Source organism: Leucopleurus acutus, assembly GCF_964270905.1.
Source record: "Leucopleurus acutus genome assembly, chromosome: 15".
Classification (NCBI taxonomy): Eukaryota; Metazoa; Chordata; class Mammalia; order Artiodactyla; family Delphinidae; genus Leucopleurus; species Leucopleurus acutus.
The window spans coordinates 77,218,939-77,231,955 of record NC_139157.1 but is presented as its reverse complement, the minus strand read 5'-3'; the positions used below and the strand labels follow the sequence as shown (position 1 = coordinate 77,231,955).

Sequence of the window (13,017 nt, the reverse complement as noted above, 5' to 3'; positions counted from 1 at the left end):
CTGCATCGGCAGGCGGACTCTCAACCACTGCGCCACCAGGGAAGCCCTCAGTTCCTTTTTTATGTTGGTGTTTGGATTGAACATGAGACCAGAACACCACTATTTAATGATCTATTTGCAGTGATTATGTCCCATATTTCCACTTTCCTGGGTACTGAGATGGATGGGCAGTGATTTTCTTCATGATGAATTGTGAGAACAGAGGATTGAAAAAAAAATCCAGGTCAATGCTATCAGCCAAGAAGGGATGCCAGGTTCAGTTATTTAAAAAAAAAAAAATCCAAGTAAATAAAAACGTGTTCCAAACCGAGCCCAGGAGCAGACTGACCTATGCCTTAGGGTCAATAGGACATCCATTTGGAAGCAACCAATTTGAAATGACGTATTGAAATAAACAGCTGAAACATCAGCTCGTCTGTCTGTGCAGGATGCTTCATATCAACACAAATGTGGTGAAGTGGAAAGAGCAGAGAACTTGGCTGTCAGAAGACTAGGTGTCAGTCCTGTGACTGTTGCTAGCCAGCGGTGTGACCTCATCAAGCCATCAACTACTGTAGTACCTCAGTGCTCTCACCTGAATTGTGAGGGAGAAGAAAAGTTGTTCCCTAAGGACCTTTCCCAAGTTATAATTTAATAATCTCAAAATGATGCCCCAGAGGATTGTGCTTCACGTTCCCACACCTGTCTCTTGTAAGCCACAGCCATCCTTTTTTTTTTTTGGCTGTGCTGCATGGCATGTGGGATCTTAGTTCCCCGACCAGGGAACCTGTGCCCCCTGAAGTGGAAGTGCGGAGTCTTAACCACTGGACCACCAGGGAGGTCCCCACGACCATCCTTGAGATCACTTTTCAGAAATGTCTGAAACTCAGCGATGTCCGCTTTGTTTCCGGCCTTGAAAGTGAGCCCTCTCCTTCATGGACCAACACCCACGAACCCAGAGAGGACACAGATGCAAACTACAATCTCCCAGGCGTGGCCCAGACCTGCTTTTCCTTTGCCCCTGTCCCCACCCCACCAGAATTTTGACACTGACCCAGACCCACATGTTGGTACCCCTTCCAGTAACTGCCCCCCCACACAAGGTCATTGTGAAAATAAAATGAAATTTTATGCAAAGTGTGGAACCGCTCTCTCCTGTTTTCTCCCACCTACTTTGACTAGGCTCATTCTCTATGTCTTAACATTGCTTTGGCCACTGGTGGGAATTCCCTGTCCTCAGCTAGTGTGCAGACAACTAGCTTCTCCCTTCTCCCAAATCATTCTCCTCTTCTTCACGGGAAAGAGGCTGCCCAGGTAGAGACCACATTTCCCAGCCTCCCTTGCAGCAAGCTGTGGTCACGTGACCAGTTCCCACCAATGGAATATGAGTGTAAGAGATGTGGGCAACTTTGGCATCACTTGCTTAGGAAATTGCTTGCCCTGGGCCTCCTCTCTTTCCCCTTCTCACAGTGGAAACAGGGATGTACTGGCGACCCAGCTTTGGCTGCATGAGTGAGGAAACACCCTTGGGGTTGGCAGAGTTATAAGATGAAGGGATTGTGAGTCCCTGGATGACGTCATAGAGCAGAGCTGTCGCACCCACCCAGTGGAAGAGAAATACACTTGTACTCTATTTAAGTTACTGTATTCTTGATCTTTTCATTATGGCAGCCCAGCATGTACCCTAATACACCTAATACACCTGGGTTCGGTGCCCTGGGACTCTGTTCCTTGAGATTGTCCCAATATCTACTCACCTCATTTGGGGGAGAGGGGAATAGCACAAAGTCTTACTTTAAAGTTCACCTGAAGCATTGGTGTTTATGTGGTTTTAATTTGCTAATGACTTAACTTATACGAAGCTTACAAATATTTTTCCTCTTATTTTCAGAAATTCTGTAATCTTTGTGCTATGCCTTGTGTACTTGAATTTCATTAGCCGTGACTGTGTAGAGGTTCGTAGTTCAGCAGTTTTCACTGTGCATGTATTTCTAGTACATGTGAGTTTGGGGAGTGTTTCATAAATCAGGGTTATATGCCACCATGACTGTCTTCTCACTTTCTTTGTTAGGGCTTGGGATGCTAAGCCATTTAGTCAGTTTTTTTTTTTTAGTTTTATGAGAATTGAAGGGGAACTAAAAAAAAAAAAAAGAATTCTTACACTTGAACTCTTGGCCTCACTTGTGCTGGACTTTTCTAGCCTTGAACCCTTTATTCAGATGGCTGGAAAACGGCATGTGGTATTATAACTTAGGGAAAGTCCGCTCATATTGTTTATAAATTCCAAGTTCAGTCCGTGAGTGGTTATGTATTATTCCTGGGAAAACTAAATCGGGAGGAACTATAATGAAAAGGTCTTAAAAATAAGTTTGTTCCCAGGACGCTGGGCGGCAGTGGCCCATTGGATCTGAATCCATCTCAACGCTCTAGCTGAATGCCGTCAGCAACAGCTATCTCAGAGGCTTGTCTCTTCCACCTTGCATTGTTCAAGACAGCCAGGGATTATATTATAAAATAATAGCAAAAAAAAAAAAAAAAAGAAAGGAGGCACACAGATAGCTGTATGTGGTGTCCACTCACCAGTTGTGTGAATCGCTGCTCCAGAGCTTGGTACTCCAGTGAGCTCTTGTTGAACAGGTCAGTGGAGAAGGGCACGTTGGCCACACGCAGACTGAAGAACACCACCAGCTCTTGGCCCCTGGCGGCGATGGTCATGGCGCTGGTGGTGATGTACTGCAAAGCTGGGCCAGGAGTGATGTTCTCCAAGAAATGATCCAGGGTGGAAACATACCCACTGAATCCCAGTACCTCAGAGGATGCGTGAGTGCTGGCGAGATCCGTTCCGTCTAAGTCTCCGACTGTATCTTGACTGCTGATACTCAACCTGCTGTCTTCTGAAGATGCAGGTGAACGTGAAATTTCCTGAGCCAATTGGCTGATGGCAGTATAATCATCGGTGGGGATGGTTAGCCGTGGGATTAGTACTGTCTGATCAAGGGAAATTATGTCTGTGGCACTTTGATCAGTCTGAGAAAAGATGCTCGATGCAGTAAAAAAAGGTCGAGTTTCTGATAGGGAGGTGGAGGCCACAGCAGGTGGAGACCAAGAACTGTCCATGGAGGAAACTCCTGAGACCAATTCATTATGTCCAAGCATCCCCGCAAGGAATAGAAAGCAAAAAAGAAAATCCAAAGTTAAAATTACTTTTGGAAAAATAGCATTTGACTATCTTAATGTCATATTTTATTTTATTTATTTTTAAATTTCTTCGATTTTATTCCAGTTTTATTGAGATATAATTGACATACCTCACTGCATAAAGTTAAGATGTACAGCATGTTTTGACTTACTTATGTAGTGAAATAATTACCATACTTAGTATCATATTTTAAAAAGCAAATTGGTGGTAATTCCCTGGTGCTCCAGTGGTTAGGACCCCGTGCTTTCACCGATGAGGGCACGGGTTCAGTCCCTGGTCAGGGAACTAAGATCCCGCAAGCCACATGGCACGGCCAAAAAACCAAAAAGACAAATTGGTACAGAAAGGGCAGGCAGCCCTGTGTCCACACCTAGGGAGACAGAGGGTAGGTCTCTATAACCATTTTATTCAGGCCCAATACTTCTGGATATGCGAGACTAAAAGAGCACCAATTGCCTAGAATTACAGGAATGAATTACTGCCCAGTGAGACACAGCACATCTAGGGACCAGGTGGTCAAAAAGGACTAGGTCAGCAGGTGGTGGCACACCACAGATGGCTTTGGGGTAAACTTGGATCCCACATCCCCATCTGGACCTCCCAGACAATTAGCTGTGCTGTTTTGGCCTGGAGTTTTATTCACCTTCCAATCATGCAAACCTGAATTTTATGTAATTGGATTTTTGGGGGGATCTCAGCTTATCACATTTTGGTAGTTTCATCAATTAAAATTTAAATTATGCTTTTCCAAAATTGGATAATCTGACTGAATAACTTGCCTATTTGCAAAATGATATGGAGACCGTGAAGATGTGGGTTACACATATAATTTGAACTTTGTATTGGCCATACAACTAAATATTGGGTAATATTTAAAGGTTTTTTTCATTCCTACATGATTATACCTTGATGATACCACCACTTTGCATTGCTTTCTTGAGTAAGTACATATTGAACTACTGAAGTCCATTCCCTTTTTGGTGCAAAATTAAAATCAATAAGTATTTATGAACTAAGAAAGTGGTTATATGAAGCTTTCAGATAAAGATATTGGTGGGTTATTAAAATATTCCAATAAACCTAAACCTAGAGCCACTCATAGGTAATATTTAAGGCATTAGGTAGATCGAAACAGGGAGCTTTCTGTGAATACTTTGGTGGCATTTTGGCAAATATGTGGGAAAGCTGTGTTAAAGTCCAAATGCTAAGCATGATGAATGGACTGTCTGGATGCAAATATAATCTTTGGGCTCTCAGTCAGCTAATTTACTAGAGTGCAATCACCCAAACTGAAAATCCAAGTAATAAACAGCTCTGAAAGGTAGAATCATATTACTTTTATTAGTTTCTTAAAATAAAACCTGTCTGTGGAGAATTTAACCAGATTTCAGAGAAGCACGCCCTTTTCTTCCACCTGGGGAGGATGCCTGAGTGTGTCTACCCATAATTCACTCAACTATCAGAAATGATGTTTTGTAACATCCAAGATCTTTCTAGATATACACTCGTAGTTTTATTCAAATCTCTATTGCCATGGACTGAATGTTTGCATTCTCCCAAAATTTATATGTTGAAATCCTCATCTCCAATGTGACAGTATTTGGAGGTAGGGTCTTTGGGAGGTAATTAGGTCAGGAGGGTGGAGCCCTCATGAATGGGATTAGTGCCTTTATAAATAAAAAGAGACATAAGAGAGATGATCTGTCTCTCTCTCTGCCATGTGAGGATACAGAAAGAAGGCATCTGTGTGCTAACCAGAAAAAGCCCCTCACCAGGAATTGAATCATCCAGCAATTTGACCTTGGACTTCCCAGCCTCCAGAACTGTGAGGAAGAAATTTCTGTCATTTAAGCCACCCAGTCTATGATGTTCTGTTATAGCAGCCCAAGCTGACTAAGACATCCTTGGAAAGATCTGGGATGAATAAGTTGAAGGCTTCAAGTACTATCAGTGGTTTGATTTGACTTTGTGCTGGGGGGAAATGCATTTGAATCTGAGCTCCTCAGCGCTCTTCCAGATGGTCAGGGTCAGGGAAGAAGCACAATGACAGGTGTCTTCTTTCTGCTCCAGGCCAGAATCTCATTACTCATACCTTTCTCAGTACAGAGATTTTAGTCAGATTAAAACAGTCTGTTGCATTATGTCATCAACCAGCAAACAAGAATTTCTAACTCTTAACCTTTGTGGCATCTTTTAAAAATTTTTTTTTTTTATTTTTTGGCTGTGTCGGGTCTTAGTTGCAGCACACGAGATCTCTTGTTCAGGCTCACGAGCTCAGTAGTTGTGGTGCGTGGGCTTAGTTGCCCTGCAGCATGTGGGGGGCACTTAGCTCCCCAATCAGGGATCGAACCTGCGTCCCCTGCATTGGAAGGCAGATCCTTTACCACTGGACCACCAGGGAAGTCCCTGTGGCATCTTAACATTAATCATTCACATTCACAATAAACCCAACCAAGTTATTTCACTGATAGAACCGTTGGCTATTTAAATGTACATTGTTAGATAAAATACAGGATTCCCACTGGAACGTACTTACACTAAAACGTTATTTGTTGTTTATCTGAAATTCAAATTTAACTGGTTATCTTATATTTTTCTTTGCTGAATCTAGCAGCCCTATTTAAGTGTGATTTTAACAGACCCCTCACAGTCTCTCAGCTTGATATTGAAACTACTAAGGCTATAGTCAATTCTTTTGAAACAAAATATCATCCAGACATTACCACCACTTATAAATGTATTTAAAATAATTATTCATCAGATTCTTATGCAAAAGACATGCCAGCAACAAAGGCCATCCTAACCCTAAGTTTTTACACTGCAATGGAGAAGGCAAGCACGAAAACCCAAGGCCATTTATTTCATCATGAGGTATGCAAAACAGACCCCAGATAACTTGACTTTTTAGCTGTCATGTTAGAGCATGCGTAGAGTTCTCATGAGGGCATGAGGTATGTTTATATGTATGTGTGCCCGGGGGGCCGCTGGTAGAAGCCCAGCTGCTGGGTGTAAAGGAAATGGCTATTTTGGTCACTCTCTGGGCAGGAGATCTTCCCGCAAACAAAGGCCACAGATGAAATGCTCCAAACCAGAGTGGTTGAACTCAGGTCCAGCTGAAGCCCAAAGTGAGATGAGCCAGTAACAGGTGAGGATGGGCTCAGTGGGGGCAGCCAGGAGCCCCACTAGTAGCCAGAGGAAGGCACAGAGACGTGTGAGGCAAGTGTAGATGAAAGATCGTTCTAAATGCTGCTGGAAAGGGTCACACATCTACATGTACCCACTAATCATAAACATCTGGTGGTCACCTGGTTTATGTTTAAAAACCTAAAAACAAAGATTCCACAGTCTCCTCTAGATCTTCAAGTGATGTGACCAGCAAGTTCTTAATTCTCTATCAAACAAATCCATTCTTATTTATCACAACAAAAAAGTCATCTTCTTTTTGGCATATTATAGAAATAGAACATATGTGTTTACTATTCATTCATTCAGCAAATAGATATTGATGGCCTACTATGCGCCAGACACTGTTCCAGGTGCAGGGGTACATCAGTGAACAAAACAGATAAAGGTTTCTGGCCCCAAGAAGGTTACTATCTAGTGGAGGAAGACAGAAAATAAACAAAATAAGCAAAGGGAAATATATTCTATACCAGGTGGTGATAAGAGCTAATGAAGTAACATGAAGCAGGAAAGAAGGTGGGAATGCTGGGTTTGCAATTTTATACGGTGGTCATTGAGAATGCAATATTTGAGCAAGACGTGAAGGAGGTGAGAGAGTTTAGCCATGCAGCAAATGCAAATGAGAAAGCCAGAGAAAGAAGAGTGTCTGTATTGCTCCAGGAACAGCTAGCTGTGAGGGCAGCATGGTCAGAATAAAGTTCTATACTCTCAGTTGAGAGTGAGGGTGACTAAAAATATTTTTAAACACATAAAGTCTCAAAAAATTCCTCTTGGGCACCCTTTCTTAGGATGTGTTTACCTAAAATGATAGGGTAAACCAAGAAATAGGAAGACATGGGGTACTGAAGAAAAGTTAGGGAAATCTCCAGGAAGAAGGTGAAGGGAAATCCCCATCTCAGAGAGATGGGTACTCGAGGTGTAAAAGGAAACTAAGTACATGCGATGCTTGTATCACCAAGCCTTCTGCCATTGTACCAATTTTTTTTTTTTTTAACTTGAGAAAACTACTAATGGATGTGCTCCATAAAACAAGAGAGTGAACTCAGAGGGGCCTGAGATCTAGGGATCAGGGAATCCAACTCAGGAGAAAGGCCAAGGAAATTTTAAGGATGACAGAAAATGGAAATCCCAGGTGACAGCTGTCCAAAAGGCCTAGAGAGTAGTAGCCCAGGAAAAAGAGAAGGTCTTTGAAAATTGGAAGTGATAAGTTACCTGATGTGGAATATTCTACTGGAAATTTCAATGCAAAAGTTGAAAAGAATTGGCAATAAGTACAAAGAACATTAAGCAAATAAAAAAATCAAAGAAAACATTAATTCCAGGAAAACAGAAAGTAAACATATTTAGAGCAAATAGTTCATCTGTAAATACATAATGGAAACATTGAATATCGATTCAATAATAGTTATTACCATATTGATAGGGAAGGGTGTTGTAAGAAACTTAAATCCTTATTTGCAATAATAGGAAGTCAGTAAATAATGTATAAAACAGATGAGTCAAAAGATGTATATTATTTAAGAACATGGCAAGAATAAATGCCAGAAGAAATAGCTGAGTTAAAAGGGAGTACTTTTGGTAAGTGGGACTGCACAGTGGGGAAGTGTGAGATAGCAAAATGCTGTATTTGTCAGAATACTTCAATGATTTGGCTTTAGAAGTATTAAATGTTTTATTTTGAGACAACTGAATATTCAAATGCAGTTCTAAGAATAGTAGAGAAGGGCATCAGTGAAAATGGCAGAAGAAGAAACTCCAAAAGTCAAGTTGTCCTTCACATTTGAAAGCTACAGGTAGTAAGTAGCTGGGATACAATAAGAAATATATATTTGCCTCAGCCTCCAGTTCCTGACACAGAGCTCCTAAATTTCTGAACCTTGAGCAACAGCTGGAAAAGTATGCTGTCAAACCCGTTCCAGGGAGAAATTGTGAGCTGTGTGTGTATGCCGGCTCCCTCTGTGCTGAACCCCAGGGGAAGGTCACAGGAAGTGCTTGGTACCCATTTAAAATTGCCTCTTTTGTCTTCTGTGGTTCTGGGGGACTGTGAATGCTGAGCTCCATTGGCTGCCAGAGCTGGGTGATTTGGGAATCAGTCCCTCTGATGGCAGCCATAAAAGTTGGGAAGCCAGTTTTTAGCTGGTTGATCAGAAGTACAAGTGACAGCCTGGGACTTTGGTATCTACAGTAGGGGGCAGTCTTGTGGATCTGAGCTCTTTAATTGTGGGCTCTGCATCAACACCTGGTGTTCAGTGTCATAATTGAGTTGTAGGACACACAGTTGATGTCTGGAGAGTCGAGAATTGGTTGATATAGGAAAACTCCCTACACATTTGATATTAGAAGTGCTGTGAATAGAGAAGTAGCTCTTCTTTTAGTAGCCAAACCCTCAGGAGCTTTGATACCCTTCCTGAAGCAATTATCTGATGATACAGTCCAGCCAACTAAAAGATACATCAAAACAGAGAACTCAGGAATACAGAAGCTATGATAGAAGGTTTGAGATTGAGCCTTAAATCTATTTAAATATGGAAATCTGTCCAGGAAGCCATGGGAGGTGTGGCTGCAGAATCAATTTTAAATTTATAAACCTTGACAATATAATATACTCGTCTAATTATCAAAACTTGGGATGTGGGGGAGTGAAGATGGCTGGACTATGGGTGTTCTGATAGTCTTACCTTTTATGACAGTACATCAAAAATGCTGCCTGATGTTGGTACATACAGTGTAAATGAAATGACTCCAAATTAATATTTTAGGTAATCTTATTCTTAGCCTTTAGGGATCTTTTAAGAATGAGTATCTCATAAGGAAGAGGGAGACCCTCAAGATGGCGGAGGAGTAAGACTTGAAGATCACCTTCCTCCCCACAAATACATCAAAAATAGATCTACATGTGACACAGCTCGTACAGAACACCTACTGAATGCTGGCAGAAGACCTCAGACTTCCCAAAAGGCAAGGAAATCCCCACATACCTGGGTAGGGCAAAAGAAAAAAGAAAAAACGGAGACAAAAGAATAGGGATGGGACCTGCACCTCTGGGAAGGAGCTGTGAAGGACGAAAAGTTTCCACACACTAGGAATACCCTTCACTGGCAGGGATGGGGGCTGTGCAGGAGGGAAGCTTTGGAGCCACAGAGGAGAGCACAGCAACAGGGGTGCGGAGGGCAAAGCAGAGAGATTCCCGCACAGAGGATCGGTGCTGACCAGCACTTACCGGCCTGAGAGGCTTGTCTGCTCACCTGCTGGGGCGAGTGGGGGCTGGAAGCTGAGGCTCGGGCCTCAGAGGTCAGACCCCAGGGAGAGGACTGGGGTTGGCTGTGTGAAGACAGCTAGTGTGCCACTGGCTAGCTAGCTAGCTGGGAGGGAGTCTGGGAAAAAGTCTGGACCTGTCAGAGAGGCAAGAGACCATTGTTTTATGGTGTGCGAGAAGAGGGGATTCCTGCTCTGTGTGCCCACGGAAGGCAGAGCACCACCTAAGCGAGCTCCAGAGATGGGTGTGAGCTGCAGGTTCATTCCAGGAACGCAAGGATTCTTCAATATACGCAAATCAATCAATGTGATAAACCTTACTAACAAATTGAAGGAGAAAAACCATATGATCATCTCAAAAGATGCAGAGAAAGCTTTTGACAAAATTCAACACCAATTTATGATAAACACTCTCCAGAAAGTGGGCATAGAGGGAACCTACCTCAACTTAATAAAGGCCATATATGACAAACCCACAGCCAACATCATTCTCAATGGTGAAAAACGGAAACCATTTTCTCTAAGATCAGGATAAAGACAATGTTGTCCACCCTCACCACTATTATGCAACATAGTTTTGGAAATTTTAGCCATGGCAATCACAGAAGAAAAAGAAATAAAAGGAATCCAAATTGGGAAAGAAGAAGTAAAGCTGTCCCTGTTTGCAGATGACATGATACTATACATAGAGAATCCTAAAGATGCCACCAGAAAACTACTAGAGCTAATCAATGAATTTGGTAAAGTAGCAGGATACAAAATTAATGCACAGAAATCTCTTGCATTCCTATACATGAACAACAAAAAATCTGAAAGAGAAATTAAGGAAACACTTCCATTGCAACAAAAAGAATAAAATACCTAGGAATAAACCTACCTAAGGAGAAAAAGACCTGTATGCAGAAAACTATAAGACACTGATGGAAGAAATTAAAGATGATACAAACAGATGGAGAGACATACCATGTTCTTGCATTGGAAGACTCAACATTGTGAAAATGACTGTACTACCCAAAGCAATCTACAGATTCACTGCAATCCCTATCAAACTACCAATGGCATTTTTCACAGAAGTAGAACAAAATATTTTACAATTTGTATGGACACACAAAAGACTCCTAATAGCCCAAGCAATCTTGAGAAGGAAAAACGGAGCTGGAGGAATCAGGCTCCCTGATTTCATACTATACTACAAAGCTACAGTAATCAAGACAGTATGGTACTGGCACAAAAACAGAACTATAGATCAATAGAACAGGAAAGAAAGCCCAGAGATAAACCCACACACTTATGGTCACGTAATGTGTGACAAAGGAGGCAAGAATATACAATGGAGAAAAGACAGCCTCTTCAATAAGTGGTGCTGGGAAAACTGGACAGGTACATGTAAAAGAATGAAATTAGAACACTTCCTAATGCCATACACAAAAATAAACTCCAAATGGATTAAAGACCTAAATATAAGGCCAGATAGTATAAAACTCTGAGAGGAAAACATAGGCAGAACACTCTATAACATAAATCACAGCAAGATCCTTTTTGACCCACCTCTTAGAGAAATGGAAATAAAACCAAAAATAAACAAATGGGACCTAATGAAACTTAAAAGCTTTTGCACAGCAAAGAAAACCATAAGCAAGATGAAAAGACAACCTTCAGAATGAGAGAAAATATTTGCAAATGAAACCACATAGGATTAATCTCCAAAATATACAAGCAGCTCAATATCAGAAAAACAACCAAATGCAAAAATGGGCAGAAGAACTAAATAGGCATTCCTCCCAAGAAGATATACAGCTTGCCAACAAACACGTGAAAGGATGCTCAACATCACTAATCATTGAGAAATGCAAATCAAAACTACAATGAGGTGTCACCTCACACCGGTCAGAATGGCCATCATCAAAAAATCTACAAACAATAAATGCTGGAGAGGGTGTGGAGAAAAGGGAACCCTTTTGCACTGTTCGTGGGAATGTAAATTGATACAGCCACTATGGAGAACAGTATGGAAGTTCCTTAAAAAACTAAAAATAGAACAACCATATGACCCAGCAATCCCACAACTGGGCATTTACCCTGAGAAAACCATAATTAAGAAGAGACATATACCACAATGTTCCTTTCAACACTATTTACAGTAGCCAGGATATGGAAGCAACGTAAATGTCCATCAACAGAGGAATGGAAAAAGAAGACGTGGCACATATATACAATGGAATATTACTCAGCCATAAAAAGAAATGAAATTGAGTTATTTGTAGTGAGGCGGATGGACCTAGAGCCTGTCATACAGAGTGAAGTAAGTCAGAAAGAGAAAAACAAATGCCACATGCTGACACATATATATGGAATCTTAAAAAAATGGTTCTGATGAACCTGGGGGCAGGATAGGAATAAAGACACAGATGTAGAGAACGGACTTGAGGACATAGGGAGGGGGAAGGGTAAGCTGGGACGAAGTGAGAGAGTGGCAGGGACATATATACACTACCAAATGTAAAATAGATAGCCAGTGGGAAGCAGCTGCATAACACAGGGAGATCAGCTCAGTGCTTTGTGACCACCTAGAGGGGTGGGATAGGGAGGGTGGGAGGGAGGGAGACGCAGAGGGAGGGGCTATGGGGACATATGTACATGTATAGCTGGTTCACTTTGTTATAGGGCAGAAATTAACACAACATTGTAAAGCAATTATACTCCAGTAAAGATGTTAAAAAAATAAATTAAGGAAATATTTATCTGAAATTCAGCAATTTCTTGAGTTTTATTTGTTTCATTTTCTTATGTTGAAGTCAAGTAATATTAAATGCAGTCCATTTTATTTGAGTGGCATTCCAGAAAAATTCCATGTTTGTAAAAGCCTTTCTGTGTAGCCTGTCTATTAAAATGTATTGAGAGATAGCTGGAAAAATAGATGAAATACTTAGTTATTTCTGAGTAGCACAGTTTTAATATTATTTTATTTTCCCTTTTTGGTAATTTTCTTCCTCCTTTAGCATTTTAAATAATGAGCACGTATGATTTAAAAGTAACAGTAATTACTATTTTTAAAAGTCTATTGTTTAGTCTAACATAATTATACACAATTTTTTGGAAATCTCCAATATTATATTTTCGTGCACCATGAAATATAGAAATACACATTACATAAAATACATTTATAGACATATACAGTTAAAAATTTTTTCTTATAGATGTTATTTTAGATTTTTGCAAACTTCAGATAAAAAAATAGCTCCTTGGTAAACTGAGGTAAATATGAAATTTCGCATGTATCTACTTATTAAGTAAGTCTTAAGCAGAGAGCCACCACAGAAGTAAAAATATTTTACTCCAAATCTTTGTTACTGTTAACATTAAAATAACATTTGGATTAAAACTGAAATTGTTAAGAAACT

At 40.8% G+C, this 13,017-nt stretch overlaps 1 protein-coding gene across 2 annotated transcripts in view; it reads right to left on the bottom strand.

The window, feature by feature from the left end:
• The window catches only part of IMPG1 (interphotoreceptor matrix proteoglycan 1), a gene marked incomplete at both ends in the record, with an annotated part of 94,454 nt that overhangs the window by 24,505 nt on the left and 56,932 nt on the right, over window positions 1-13,017 (bottom strand). For both annotated transcript variants that reach the window (XM_082855395.1, XM_082855396.1), the window contains one exon: window positions 2,560-3,088. In XM_082855395.1, the coding sequence (XP_082711521.1) occupies window positions 2,560-3,088 (529 nt within the window). The remainder of the gene's footprint in view (window positions 1-2,559; window positions 3,089-13,017) is intronic.